At 37.2% G+C, this 16185-nt stretch overlaps 1 protein-coding gene across 14 annotated transcripts in view; it reads right to left on the minus strand.

Moving 5' to 3' along the window:
- Positions 1–16185, minus strand: part of Cadps (calcium-dependent secretion activator 1) — a 390371-nt gene that overhangs the window by 30894 nt on the left and 343292 nt on the right. For all 14 annotated transcript variants that reach the window (XM_017612228.1, XM_017612170.1, XM_017612176.1 and 11 more), the window contains one exon: positions 10947–11327. In XM_017612228.1, the coding sequence (XP_017467717.1) occupies positions 10947–11327 (381 nt within the window). The remainder of the gene's footprint in view (positions 1–10946; positions 11328–16185) is intronic.

The raw sequence follows: 16185 nt of genomic DNA on the forward strand, positions 1-16185 counted from the left end.
TACCTATTCCTCATATTTTATTCAGTAAATGAATTCCATCTTATGTAGAATATTAGTGTATAGTGTATACATACATACATATTTACCTATGCATTCGGTGTGCTTAAATTAAAAAAGCATCACTAAATAACGCACCAAGCATTGAATTCCAATTATTTTGTCTTTTTGGTTTCCCAAAAGCACTAAATTTAGTGCAAAATGCACGACCTTGGCAACAGTGAGCTGAGCACATCAATGCTCAAACAGTGATGCCAGACCAAGTATTGAGTAAATGCACTATGTATATTTTTCTTTTAAAGCAAAAGTTCTAATTGGCGAGGGGATTGATTTTTGGTTCTTACATAGAACACTGATAAGATTCACAAACTTATCTTAGGACTTAATTAAAATAATCAACATTATTTGTAGACGAATATATTTGTGTTCGTATGAAATAGTAGCTTATGTCGGGAGGCTGGCTTTAGTAAAATGTACCATTTCCTATATTCTTTAAACCACAAGGAATTTTTTTATGAAACTTTATACGAATATTGACTTGCTAGCATCGCCATTAACATTACCGTCTTTTACGTTTATTTTCCAAGAGTTCTTCAACGACTCGGCGCCAGTGAGTCTTTCGCAATCGTATGCTGCGAATGGTTCATTATACTAAAGCCAGTCTTCCGACATAAGCTACTATTCTATACGAACACAGATATGTATACTTCCTAATAGGCTTGTAAAATGCCCAATACCCAAATCCCTCGCATGAGTTATTATCGGTAAAAAATTGGGTACGCTCAAATCTGGCATCGCTGCAGCAAGTACAGCGCCAGTGAAACAGTGTTGATATTTTAAGTACAATTGTACTTTTTTCAGTACAATTAATTTTAAAATGTACAAAAGTACAATTTGCCGATTTTAAGTACAATTTCAACATCAAAAATACTTTTTGTACCAAACGCTCAAATCTCTTCTAGCACTTTGATTCTTAATCCGTTTACATTTAAGTAAATGGATATACCTATATTTCATATTTTCTACAAAACGAAATTATGAATTGTAATTTTGAATGTAAACGTGATTGTGAACAGTAATATTAGTGATGTGCGTTATGGTGATTGCGATTTCTTATCACCGGCGGGTGAAATATCCCTCATCGCTATTTATTTTGAAAAAATCTTTGGAAATGCAACTTACCTAATGGCGATCCTGCAGAAATAGACTTCTGAGCAATTCGGGGGTTGAAAGTAAAAAAATGTATGTAAATTCCATGCGTTCAAATTAAAAACTTCCCTTGAGGATTTCCATTTTATCGATAGTGATCTCATTTTATGGTCATTAATATGAACTGACCTATATAGTGTATTAATGTTTTATCATCATTGTCTTCATCTTTGACAAAATTACACGGTCACCCGGTATTTATTTTATTCTTTTAAATAATTTTAATTATTTTTTTTTATAAAATTGTAGCTCATTGTCAAACAAAAACCTTGCAAATAAATCCAAACTTGAAAGATTGAAAAAAATCAACAAAGTTTCATCAAATTTTCACAGTTTTTGTTCAGAATTTATAGACATGTTTTGGGTTAACATTTTTGTAGCCCATTCATTCAAGTATAATAAGGTGCAAGTTTGAAGTGTCTAAAAAATACCGTTGATTTTTTGAATTTTTCTGTTTGCGGTGTTGCGCACTAGGAAATCTAATTGAAAAGCTCGAAATTTTTACGAAAGTGTGTTGATTTTTTTAATGTTGTAAAAAGATTGAACCTTGGATTTGTACGGCTTGTTTTTAAGTATAAACAGTATTTTTATAAAAAAAAAATACATAATATTAAGATAAATGGTCAAATCTTTTCAATATGTGAGTGTCGTAAGGTTTTGATAAGCACTTGAAATGCTATTAAAATGTCAAAACTTATTACCGAATCCAAAAAGATGTCTCTTTTATCCATTAATAAGAACTTTGTTGTGTTGTGTTGCTTTTACGAAAATGCTTGTTGACGGCAATAAAATCAATAAAAGCGCGGTCACATCCTCACCGCATGAGCGTTCGACACCAACTGACGGTGTGCAGTTTTATAGTCGATTCAATTTTAGTATAATAAAGTGAAAGTGCAGCTAAGAATTCATGTTGATTTTTAATATTTTTTTGCATTTTCTTTATACGAATTGGAAAACTCTACGCGAATTGAATGTACGCGAATTGAATATACTATCTCGATCATTTAAACATCTCGGACTCGCCCACCACTAAAAATGATTATTTAAATCTAAAGTAAATAAAGATAATGTCATAAATGATTTTTAATATTTGCTTTAGAGATGAAATTTCTACAAATTTGTTTAAACAAAAATTTAAGCGCATATGCAGAATGTGGAAGCGAGATTCTTCTGCTTGTGTTTCTATGTTTATATCATTTATCAGTTTAAGCACATACGATTAAAAGTAAAAAAAATATTTTTAATTGCGGATCCGAAAGAAATATTTATTAGTTGCATTGAGTTACGCAAAAATAGTGCCGAAATAAATCGATTGTGCTGAAGGTGCCGGCTGCTTCCGAAAGCACAATGCACACTCATTTCCATCACTGTCACACATACAATCTCACTATTCTGTTGACTTCGTTTCCCCTTCCGAAAACTTTTTGCTTCCGCGCTTGCCCAGCACCGCTGTGCAAAGCTTTGCACGCGCAGTCGCCCGCGACACATATGTGCTGATTTGGGCATCCCTACTCTAAACAAACAAAGGTAGTTCCACTTACTCCGGAAGAAGCTGTCGCGCTTTTATTTGAAAATGATTTAAGTAAAAGACAATATATCAACATGAGGTTATTAAATAAAGAAAGGAATTGCGATATATTTCCAAACTATGACGAAGTAATTAAATGCAAGCAACTTTGCCGACGCAAGGGGTATCTGTATCGGAATCTTCAGCAGATCACTACGAAATCTCTTAGACCATAACGCACAACGTATTCTATTATTCCAAGAAGATGTTTTGCACGTAATGACAGGAATTACTAATGTTGTTTTGATTGCTAGCTATGGATTTGACGATATAACGGGATAAAGTATCTTTAAACAAAGGTTTGAGACAGATACACCTTAACTCTTTGATAAATCCCTGTTTGTAACTACCATGATACCTTTGAAAATGTTGGACATTTCAGGCAAAAATATTTGGGTGGATCGCACTACGCAATCAGTAGTCCATTAAAAAGGCAATTTGTAAAAGAATCTAAAGCACTAATTTTATCAGAAAATAGTCAGTGAGATTTGCAAATATCTAATTTAAAACCGTTTGAATATTACCTTGATAACGGAAGAAAAATTATGGTCAATTATGAATTTCATATGACTTTGATTGGTGGAGGAGTAGTAAATCTTATAACAAATACCAATTCAATTCAGAAATGTCCCATATGTGGTGCTACATTAAAACAATTTCAAACAACTAAAAATTTAAAGTCTGATGTTTTCAAACCCAAACTTACATCACTGGGATACGGCATCAGCCCACTACATGCGTGGCTTCCTGCCATACCTAAACAAAAGCGTCAGTCTGGCTGTCAAAAAGTTCTCATGCCCATACAATTTGTATGAAGCATACCGAAACAACGCGGCGTCAACGCTGAGCGGTTGGAAAATCCGATTTTGACAGGGCGTTAGGTATTGAAGTTGGCTGCAGAAAATGGCGAAACTGTCATTTTCGTGTTACACACAAACAAACCTATGCTTATTGTTGGTGTTGTTTCTGCATTTGACGTAGCGTTGACGCTTTTGTTTAGGCATGGCACTTCGGCGCTAACGCTAGGCGTCAGAAACCGCTCCGCCCACGCTTTTGTTTAGGTATGGCAGTTCGAGTATTTGAATTCGTTGTACACATTTCTTGTAGGTTAGGTTAGGTTAGAGTGGCTGCCCCGCGCAGAGCACGGAGCACACGTGGGCTAGAAAAGTCCGTTGTGATACCACTGGCCGAAGCCATTTGTTTCTTTCCCTTCCTTAGTAATTGAACCACCGAGTGCGTTTTATATAGCGCAAAAAGTAGAGACGGTTCGCCGAGTACAAATCGGCTAAACAATCTAGAACGTATTTGTTGAAGAATTGGTTGCGCATGTTGGCCGGGGCGGGACAATGGCAGAGATAGTGTTCGATGGTCTCCACCTGCTCCTCGTCTCTGCAACTGCGACAGAAATCGTTGGTGGGGTATTCTAACCTTTTTCCGTGTGTGCCCATCAGGCAGTGTCCGGTGATTACCCCGACTACTAATGTGAGAGGGGAGCGGTCGAGCGCGGGCGAGAGCTATGGATCGCTTTACATCAGAGTTTCGCCTTTAGTCTGTGTTTGCAGGAGGTTAGAGGTATGCCCGCATTCCGAGCAGAATTGACTACGGCTATTTCCGTCCCCCTTCTTGCCAGCTCGTCGGCTAGGCAGTTTCCAGGGATGTCCCTATGTCCAGGTACCCATATAACAGTCAAGGAGCATTTTGATGCCAGCAGATTGAGAGCCTACCTGCATTCTATGGCTACTTTGGACGTTGCTTCGTTAGAACTGAGAGATTTGATAGCAGCCTGGCTGTCAGAATAGATAGAAATAGGCCGTCCTGGAGGGGCGTAGGCTATAAGCCACCGAGCCGCCTTCATTATGGCGTTTAATTCCGCTTGAAAACGCTACAAAGGTCCGGTAAGCGAAAACTGAGATTTAGGGCGAGTTCGTCAGAGTAGATCCCGCTACCCACTCTTTTGTTAAGCTTGGAACCATCTGTATATATGGCCGTAGACCCTGGGTTCAGGTCTGTGGCCCTTTTCCACTCGTTCCTCTCTGGGATTCTTGTGGAGAATTTGTTATCTAAACAGAGTAGAGGAGTGGTGTAATCTATATGTCGTAGATTATCCGGTAGAGTTTCAAGTAATTTTGCGTGCCCAAATCTGAGGTCTCTCCACGGCTGGATTGTATTTAATTTAGAGGGTGGGAGGTTTAAATAAGGGAGTTTTATACTTCCTTGTGAAAAGTACCATTTCTATCTTGGCAGGATTGACACTAAGGCCACATTCCTTGGACCAGATTTTTACCAGACCGAGTGCGTTTCTCAATAACTCACGCAGGACCTGAAGATGCTTTCCCGTTGCAACGATTGCTATGTCATCCGCGTACGCTATGACTTGACAACCGGTGCTCTTTAGGCTTAGAAGTATGGTGTTCACTGTTAGATTTCAGAGTAGAGGGGAGAGAACGCCTCCTTGGGGGGTGCCTCTGGTCCAGCGTTGCCAGGTTGACGTTTTCAACGTCATTTGGACGTTTTTTGTATCCTGTTGACGCTTGGACGTTTTTTGTGTAAAATATTACGTTTTTTTTTAGCTTCCCAGTAAATTTTTTCTATTACTAAATCTTGTAAGTAGAACTAATTTTGAATTATTTTCNTCCGTCCCCCTTCTTGCCAGCTCGTCGGCTAGGCAGTTTCCAGGGATGTCCCTATGTCCAGGTACCCATATAACAGTCAAGGAGCATTTTGATGCCAGCAGATTGAGAGCCTACCTGCATTCTATGGCTACTTTGGACGTTGCTTCGTTAGAACTGAGAGATTTGATAGCAGCCTGGCTGTCAGAATAGATAGAAATAGGCCGTCCTGGAGGGGCGTAGGCTATAAGCCACCGAGCCGCCTTCATTATGGCGTTTAATTCCGCTTGAAAACGCTACAAAGGTCCGGTAAGCGAAAACTGAGATTTAGGGCGAGTTCGTCAGAGTAGATCCCGCTACCCACTCTTTTGTTAAGCTTGGAACCATCTGTATATATGGCCGTAGACCCTGGGTTCAGGTCTGTGGCCCTTTTCCACTCGTTCCTCTCTGGGATTCTTGTGGAGAATTTGTTATCTAAACAGAGTAGAGGAGTGGTGTAATCTATATGTCGTAGATTATCCGGTAGAGTTTCAAGTAATTTTGCGTGCCCAAATCTGAGGTCTCTCCACGGCTGGATTGTATTTAATTTAGAGGGTGGGAGGTTTAAATAAGGGAGTTTTATACTTCCTTGTGAAAAGTACCATTTCTATCTTGGCAGGATTGACACTAAGGCCACATTCCTTGGACCAGATTTTTACCAGACCGAGTGCGTTTCTCAATAACTCACGCAGGACCTGAAGATGCTTTCCCGTTGCAACGATTGCTATGTCATCCGCGTACGCTATGACTTGACAACCGGTGCTCTTTAGGCTTAGAAGTATGGTGTTCACTGTTAGATTTCAGAGTAGAGGGGAGAGAACGCCTCCTTGGGGGGTGCCTCTGGTCCAGCGTTGCCAGGTTGACGTTTTCAACGTCATTTGGACGTTTTTTGTATCCTGTTGACGCTTGGACGTTTTTTGTGTAAAATATTACGTTTTTTTTTAGCTTCCCAGTAAATTTTTTCTATTACTAAATCTTGTAAGTAGAACTAATTTTGAATTATTTTCTTAATAAAACTTTACAAGCTTTGTGTTTTGCAACAGCTGCTTCAAAATATATTCATTCTTTGGACACAGATGATTTAAATATGATGCAAACCAAGCGTACGCGCATTTTGTTTTGGATTCTTGGACTAAGGATCCCGTGTTCAAAGGCTGGTTGTGTTAACACTTGAGGTTACGAGGCCTATTGTAATGTTTGCAATTGCACATTAAAAGCCAAATCAGGAAGAGCCGATCTATTGCAACACGCACGCTCGCAAAAGCATCTAAAAAGCTGTGCAGCATAAAAAGTCAGAAAAAAGTAGGCGACTTTTTGTAGACTTCATTGAAAATGTAATAAACGCAAAAAGGCTGAAAGGCTTCTTAGCAGAACGTAATTTGGCATTTTCGATAACCGACCCCCTAACCAAATGTCTACAAAAAAATAAATATTATTAAAAATCAACGCGATTATTTAGCCCCTCTAAACTTCCAAATTATGGCCCTGAAATTTAATGGGCTATCAAACTGCATACCCAAAAAAATTCTAAAAAAACTGAATAAAAAGTTCAAAATATAGCTGAAATTTTGCAGATTTTTTATAATTTTTGCACAAAGTTTGAAATGTGGATTTATCTAATATATAAAAATCTCGTGTCACGGTGTTAGTGGTCGAACTCCTNCTATATATATGGTATATATTGGTTTTTATGGAAAAATAATAAACATTAAATAAACAAAAGAGAAACAGCCAAAATCGATCAAAATGTTGATGACTTAATCAGCTGATCACAAGTGTATGTATAAAATGATTTTTATATTAACGATCTCAAACCAGTTTACAATGAATTTTAAATGTGCTATGTCGAAATGACATTTTAATATACCTTACGTACACATGTACCTTTGTAAATAATAAAAGTTTAAGAAGAACCACTTTTTGTACATTCATTGAAAAAGACGTTTTTGGGTAGGAAATGACGTTTTTTCAGACCAAGAGGGACGTTTTCTCATGCCGAAGACCTGGCAACACTGCTCTGGTCACATAATTTGTAATGGAACCATCCCCCAGTTCTGATAGAATAGTTCTCTTTCCGAGAAGGAGCTCAACAAAATCTACCAGACCTCGCTACCCTCCCGCCATGAGAAGGGAGTTAACAACAGACTTCGGGTAGACGTTGTTGAAAGCACCCTCGATATCGAGAAAAACTCCGAGCGTGTATTCCTTTAAGGCCTATACTTTTTTAATCGTCGCTACGATTTCATAGAGTGCGATCTCCACGGATTTCCCATTGGAATATGCATGCTGATTCGAGGAGAGGTTGTCAGTTTTAATATTCCGTCGATTAGTTCATCGATGAGCCTCTCTAGAGTTTTAAGAAAGAACGAAGTGAGGCTTATAGGCTTGAAATCCTTCGGTTTCACATGAGCGGCCTTGCCTCCTTTTGGTAGGAATACAACCTTTGCCTTTGTCCACTCGTGAGGTATGTGTGTCAATATTAGGTAGGCTGTAAAAATCTGAGAAAACATGGGACATAGTATGTCCTTAGCTTCCTGTAGTTGAGCGGGAAAGATTCCCTCAAGGCCAGGATATTTGTAAGGCTGAAAGGACATTAAAGCCCATTCCACGCTCTCCTCACTTACGACGTCCCTAACGGTATCACCCAGAGACAAGAAGGACCTAGGACCTGGCGAAAAACCGGAGGTGTCGTCCGAGCAGCCCGGGAAGTGAGTGCTCATAAGGACCTCCAGCATTTCGTTACATGATGTCGTCCAGTCACGGTTAGGCTTCTGGATACAGTTCATACTTGAAGAGGATTTCGAGAGAACTTTCCTCAGCCTGTTGGCTTCAGAGTTCTCTTCTATGTTGTGGCAGAAATTTTGCCAAGATTCGTGTTTCGCCCTCTTTATGGCCTTCTTGAAAACTTTGAGCGCGTCTTTGTATGGTTGCCAAAGACCTGTTCGATTAGCTTGATTGAAGACCCTCCTGCTGTTCGTCCTCAGTGATGAAATCTCAGGATTCCGCCACTGGGATTTCTTTTTGCCCTTCGGGAGGGTGCTTGGGCAGGAGGCTTTGAAAGCAGCATTACAGGCATTTGTCACAAAGTTCGCTGCCTCATCAATTTTTGACGATGAGTCCAGCTCACCGAGAGAAACAACCTTTGTATTCGAGAGTCTCGCTTCATCAGATCTTAACGATAAGTAGGACTTATCGTTAGAAGCGTAGAGCATGTGTAGAGAGGCCGACAGCGTATTTTTATACTTTTCCCAGTTGGTTCTCTTCTTGTTCCTGTATGCTGTTAAAGGAGCAGGATCAAAATTGAGCTTAAAACTAATATAGAGGTGGTCAGAAAAAGAGTGTTCTTTGGACACCTTGGTCCCTTATCTGATCAGACAAACCGCTCGAATCGGGTGATGTCCAGCACTTTGCTTCTAATAGAGGTCACAAAAGTGGGTTCGCACCCGCGGTTACATACAGTAAGATTATATAAACACTCACCTCGAGAGTTGATATCGCTTGAGCCCCATTCTTATAGAATCGCATTAAAAAAGTTGCAAATAAGTGAAGCTTCAAAGTGAAAAAGCGGTTTTGGGAAGAAACGGGCCCTCATGTAGATAAGCCTAAAGCAAATGGTAGTGGAACATCAAATGAAGGCGATACTGCTAGGAGAGCATTTAAAAACTTGGAACTCTTTTTTTCAATTACAAAAATGGATATAGAAATTTTGAATAATTTTAGAGTTATATTGCAGTTTGAAGATTTTTGCAAAAAACTGCCTTCTTGTTTTTTTGTTCTTCCGAAGGAAGGAAACGATATACACAAGCTCTTATTAATTATGAAATGTACGATGAAACAAAAGCACCTTTTTATTAAGCTTGTTAAAAGGAGTTTTTGTTTCATCGTATATTTCATAACTGCCTTCTTGTACATGAAAAAATATTTGTGGTTTCCAATGTCAGCAACAGTTCACAAAATTTTAATTCACAGCTCACAAATTATAAAAAATTCCGTAATTCCAGTTGGTTGTTTTGGTGAAAATGCATCAGAAGCTCGAAATAAATTGTATAAGAGAGATCGAATCGCACACGCAAGAAAAAATATGAAAAAGTATAATACAGTGAAACCCGCTTAAGTAACCAAATTGAATGGGCTATAAAACTGTATACTCAAAAAACACTTCTGAGAAAAAAGTTTGAAATTATTATCAGTCTCTTTTTTAAGTGTTCTACAAAATCTTAAGCTTAGGTTTATAAGGTATTTGTTAGGGAAAATCTCAAAAATTAATAAATAAACATAAGTGGCAAACAATATCATTTTGAATTTGGTACAAAATGATATGTCCCACTTTGACTTTTTAAACAATTTAATTCTTGTAAAAATTACACACCATTGCACTATATATTTTCTTTGATAAAGTTTTTCTTTACTTGTTTGTGTGTTTAAATAATGCTACGTTGTTAATCAAGTATTTATGTAAGTTAACAAGAAGATGTAACTACATCAGTAATTATGTTCGCTTAAGTACCCGCATCGAGGTACTTTCGGGTTCTTTTAAGTACCCAACCCGCCTAAGTACCTCAAAAAGCTTACACTTTTCGTGAGGTACTTAAGCGGGTTTTACTGTATGACTGACGTTTTCAATAGAGCAATGGATTCTTCTGATCCTCTTCTTTCCAGCTTGTTTTTATCCGCTAGAGAAAAGTGTCACAATGTACAAGTTTGAAATAGCTAGGACTTACCGTTGATTTTTGGCAGTTTTTGTTTTGACAAAGCCAGTCATTTTCTTCCGTATCCAAGTATGTTCGATTATATCATATTATGAAAAAACAAAAAAAAATCTGAAAATTTATTATACTTAAATTAAATGGGCTACAAAACTGCATACTCAAAATCTTTCTGTGAAATCTAATTAAAAAGCTCGAAATTATTATATACAGGTGAAGCTTATATGTATAAGCGTGTTAAAAAAAGTGCATTAAAATCACAGAGGCAGATTTGGGCAGCTGAACAGTGTGTTATTACTGTTTCATTTAACAACTAAAATTTTGTTAAAAAAATACAAGAAAAATATCATTACATTTCTACTTCCAAAAAAAGTTATGTTGCAGTGTTGTTATTTCCAAAATTGTTTACGTAGTTTACTGGCCTTCTGACGTAGATTCCATTTGGTTTTGTTAGATTTCCTTTACCCAAAGTACTTTTACACGTTTATAACTTTTCCCTATGAATCTACCACAATGTTGTGCTTGTGGGCGAAGGCCACATTCCGACTGAAAATAAAAAGGGAACTTGGGGTACAGGCCGTTACTGTGAACGGTTTCGCTTCTCGGAGGATCCCTTAAGCCAACTTAATGATGAAGAAAAATATTTTGACCGCACTTTTGGTTTTTGGCCGCGCTGTGCGACGTGTCAATATAGAATTGCAGAATCAAATACATAGAATATATAGGCACGTTACGCAAAACTAAGAGTACTTTTTGGCAGGACATTGTGTAAAAGTATACTTATTTAGTGTGAAGTTGTAGTATAAATTTTGTACGTACCTTTGTTATATGCGATATCGATGTGACTTGGGCATAGTGGAGTGCATGATCTAAACGCTCCGAGAGCCAATTACAAAGCATATTAATCTGCTGCGTGTACCACTGTTCGAAAAAATTCAGCGTCCACAAGTCGTCACCGATTTTACCACGTATTTGATCCATATTGTTGCGAAAGAAATTTACATAGCCCTGGCCAAGGTCCTTCCCTGAACTGGATACATTCGTAAAGCTGAGTATTGAACCAATTAGGCTGCCTTCATCATAACGCGCCAACTTCGACAAAGTCGACTCTAGCACAGACATAAGTTTACCAATTAGGCCTTGTGTCATGGCTACATTCGCTTTATCGATTTGATCATCTATTTTCGCATGGAATTTGTACTAGAAAACAAAAATTACAGAAAAAGATACAACGAAATAGTTTACATTTACATAAATACAAACAAAGATTTTTTGCATAAACCTTTCATGCCATTTCCTAAGCTATCAATACTATGCCGAGAACATTTCGCTAAAAGAGTTGGAAATGCAGGAAAATCCCTTTGGCAGGTCGGTGTAAAGGCACAGAGAATCCTAAAAAGACTAACGAATGAGACACTTTTCAGAGTCTTGCTATCAACCCCATCAATATTAGGTGTGTTAACTTTGGAAAGTAAATTTTAAGTTTTCAGTTAAATTCAAATTAACCGTCCGCTGTTTAGAAGAGTAATCCTAAATCTTTCCGCGGAAGTGAAATAGATGAGGGTAACTGCAGATAGAAAGCTAACGCAGGAAATTCACTTCGAGCTGAAGATAACTCGAACACTGAACCTTTAGTATGACTTGGGGTGATTCTGAGACCGACTATGTATATACCTCCGAATTATACCAACATATTTTCCACGTCAAGCTTTTATGTAGAATTATGGTTCACTACGATAAATATAAAATAAAACATTAACCATTTTTCCAAATTTGAATTAAGTACTTTCAAAGTTATACCGATACCAATTCTGCTCATATTTTTAACAGTTAAAAATTATGGGGCCGTAGTCACAGAGAAGTTAGAGGCAGGTTTTAACAATTGAAACTGTATTTTAAGACAAATACTATTTTATTTCTGTAAAAGTCAACTTAGAGTACGTTTTATATTTAAAACGGCATTCTAAGTTTAAATAGAGGCGAACGTGATTTTAAAATAAAAAGAACACATATGTAGTTTTTTTGCTGTCAACAATTACGAAAATTTTAAAGAATTTGCGTACTACCACTCTGTAAGACCTGGGTTTGATCCCTGGTCCGGGAGACGTTTCAATTAAAAATAGTTTTTTTCTAACAGCGGTCGGCTTTACTTCTTCCATGAAAAAGCTTCTCATAAAACCCATTTGCCGTTCGGAGTTGGAATACAACTGTAGGTCCTTCCATTTGGGTAACAACAAGACGCACAGCACAAATTGAAGGAGAAGCTCGGCCAGACAGAGTGTAAGCGGCAAAATATTATTTTTAAAGAAGTGCTGATAATCGTTAACAAGAAAGTAGATCTTTCGCCAGCAGTACAATATTGTTTACGAGATATTTGTATCTATCTTCTCTTCTATCTATCTATCTATCTGCACTGAGGGGAAAAATAGTAAAATCAATCAGAAACGTAGTTGACATTACTATAAACGTCAACGAAAGTACTGTATAGTGGTAAATATTCAATTCAACGACGCGCATTCTGCGCTGGTAACATAAATTTTATAATCGGTAATTAAAGTGTCTGTCAATTTTTAAACCTCTTTCGCATTCTGTGCTCTCTTGTAACCGGTAAATTTGGTTACCATCTCATAAGCTGGTAACAAAATATTGCCCCGGGAAATATGCAATAGAAGAATTTCCAAAAATCTTCCTAGCTGAATTGCTGAATATTTTCACTGCATTACTAACGTACCTAGTATCGCGGTGACAAGAAGTGGTAAAATTTTTTGGTAATAAAATTTTCCGGACACAAAATCTTCGATAACGTGCAGAATAGACCTGTAAGCGTGAATAATCAAGATAAAAACTGCCTGCAATGGAATTCGAAGCCTAACCCCCTGGAAATCATCAAATCGTAGCATGCATCTTTGCGCACTCAGCTACAGCCAGACATATAAATAACATGTCCTTTATATGCATGTGTGTGTTGTCGCCGCTCTGCATGCTTGGTATACATACCCTGCAGGAAATTAAACAAATTTGAAAGTAATTTATAAACTACCTTACTTTCAATAACATCTAATTGAAACGGTGACAGGTAATAAGGTCAATGGAAATAAGGTCAATTGACTGTATTTCCCATCCTGGTGCGAAATAAAGTCAATTGACATTATTACCTTTTCAAAAGCGAAATAAAGTCAACAAAAATTTGGAAATAAAGTCATTGACGCTATTTCCTCATTCAAATGGAAATAGCGTCAACAATGCTTAAAGTATGTGGATTCATAGAAAAAAATGTTGTTCTTACAATAAACATTGCCCCGTAAGTGTTGTTTTTTAATAGATGAAAAAGGTTATTGTAAATCCTCAGTGTTGTGATATTAATCCACACACAATCATGAACTACCACCATTTGATTTTATTAAAAAAAATTTAAATTACGAATATGTAAAAAGACGATGCGAAAAAGTAAACGCCTGCGCACAGCTGGAATACGAGAAATATTTGAAGAAAGAGTGTAGAAATGATCCATAACTTGCAAAACATGTTACGTTTCCACAAAAATAAATTGAAGAAACAGTCCATGTCCAAAAACCCCGGAGGAACACTAAAAGAATTCTGTGTTTTAAATTAGCATATTTTGAACGAATTCGGAATGCCTAAGGTGGAAAAGAAACCAACTTTTCTATAAGGAAACAATTATAGAAAAATAATTTTCTTACACTGTATTCATGTATCCGCCAGCAATTTGTGACGACATCATTTAAAAGCAGCTAAGGAGAATGACGACACTATTTATTAGATGGCACATTCAACGAGCCAATGTGCCAAAATGCGGGTATAAACAATTATTGATTATTTAATACCGGAACCGAGATCATATAAGTGAATTGATTGGTTTTCACACACTTTTGAAACACAAATTATATGCCTTTTTCCTGCAGACAAGTTGTTGCCGCAAAACACAGCAGAAATCTTCCAATCAGGGCTGGCAACTATCCTTAGTTATGAGCTGCCATATTGAGGACAAAAAATTGCCAAAATGTGCCAAATAGAAAAATAAAAGTGCCAAAAAAGGTGTTATTCCTTTTAATTATTCACATTTAGCAATAAAATAAAGCTACATTTGCCCAACATGGGTGCAATGATAAAATAAGATAAACCAGTTGAATAGCCTTTATAAATTTGAAAATTTTAGTTGAGAAAAAGAAGTGCACGCAAAGGATTTCACAAAAATGAATTGAAATGTTATGTTTTTTTTTACAAAAGTGATTTGGCACTTTGTGTCAAATTGAAAAATTAAGTGCTACTTGAAGTAAAACAGTGACAAATGGCACGGTTTGAGGCAAGTTGGCATCCCTGCTTCCAATAACTTACAAATATAAAAATGTGAAATATCGAGGGCTTGAATTCATTAATACCCTCTATCTGTAATTTGCACAAAAACTAATTTGTGATTTTAGAAACCATCTGGGACTTATTATCTGTCGTTATATAAGGTAGCATTAATATCACCGATGACAGTTAAAGCTTAGGTGGATTTTTATATCAGAATCTCATCTTTGTGAAAAGTGTGCAGACAGAGGGTATTTTATTGAATATAAGCCCTCGATGTTTAAAATATATAAACATTTTATTTCAACGTATACAAAAAATAAATCTACCTGCGTTACAGCACGGTGGGAGACGCGGAAGGGCGGCCGGGGGGCCGCGGCGTAGCGTGACGTGGTGTGCGCGCCGGTCTCGCGCGGTACGCGGGGCGCCGCGAAGCTAAGCAAATTTAATGCTTGAAAGAAAAATGTCAATGGATTTTATTTCGTTTTTAAAAAGGTAATAATGTCAATTGACTTTATTTCGCACCAGGGTGGGATATTTAGAACACAATGTAGCCAATTGAAAAAAGATATTTGGACTAAAAACTTACACGATAGGTGCTCCTGTGGCCGAAATATTCCTAAAATTATTTTACGCTGGGAGAAGGATAGATATCTACTATATATTTCTGGAAGGATGTATGTATGCATGTGCCGGGTTGCAGCCTAAACAGACGGAAAGAATCGAATGAAATTTTGACAGAGTGTTGCCATGACATCTGGGCCTAAAATAAGGAAAAAAAATTGGGATTCGACAAGGGGGCGTGGCACCTCCCATAGGCGTGGAATTTTTAATCAGGCATAACTTCGGAACCATAAGTCACATGAACTTGAAATTTGGTAAGCAGACATAACTAAGGTAGGTGCTTATAGTAGGGTATATACAAATCAGTTTGTAAAAGGTGGCGTGACACATCTCATAGGCGTGGAATTTTTATCAGCTATAACTTCTAACCATATCTCACATGAAATTTGAATTTAGTATGCAGACGTATCTATGGTAGGTGCTTATAGTAAGAGATGGCACATCCCAGGGATGGGCGTTTTTGAATGAATTATTATTCCAATAAAAAATAAACTTTTATTCATAATATTTCTAATTTTGAATGACGAATAACTTTTTATTCTTCATTCAAGCACTTTCGAATGATGAACAAATTAGCATTCATCATTCAAGTAATCTCAAATAACGAATAAATTTTTATTCTTCATTCAAGCACTTTGGAATGATGAATAAATTTTTATTCATGTCTGGGACCACTTATGCTGACGTCCTGAAATTTACCGCAGCTATATATGTTATCGATACCGTATTTACGACGAAAAGAGGCAGGTATTGGAAAAGAGGGCGTAGCACTTCCCATACAAACTGAATTTCTCATATCGCTTATTTTGCAGAAAATTTACCCAAAATGGCGCTGCAGCCGAAGTACATAGATACCCCATGAGTTTGGGCTCCTTTGGCCCTATTTTATTTTATATAAATTTAATTTTTAGATGGCTAAATGAAATTGTGTAAGCGCGCCTTTTTTCGGACGCCCTCATACACCCTTAATGCGATCTTGCAACCAGTTCATAAATATTAAAACGAATTTTAAAATTGGCGAATCGGCAAGGAAAGATTCGACCACATCCGTCCAAGAACGAACACGGTAGGTAAATCAATGCGTTCATTTTAACGATATTCAAGAGATAACACGACTCAT

Source organism: Rhagoletis zephyria, unplaced genomic scaffold (genome assembly GCF_001687245.7).
Source record: "Rhagoletis zephyria isolate East Lansing unplaced genomic scaffold, Rhagoletis_zephyria_1.1 Rzeph_scaffold_00014, whole genome shotgun sequence".
Lineage (NCBI taxonomy): Eukaryota > Metazoa > Arthropoda > Insecta > Diptera > Tephritidae > Rhagoletis > Rhagoletis zephyria.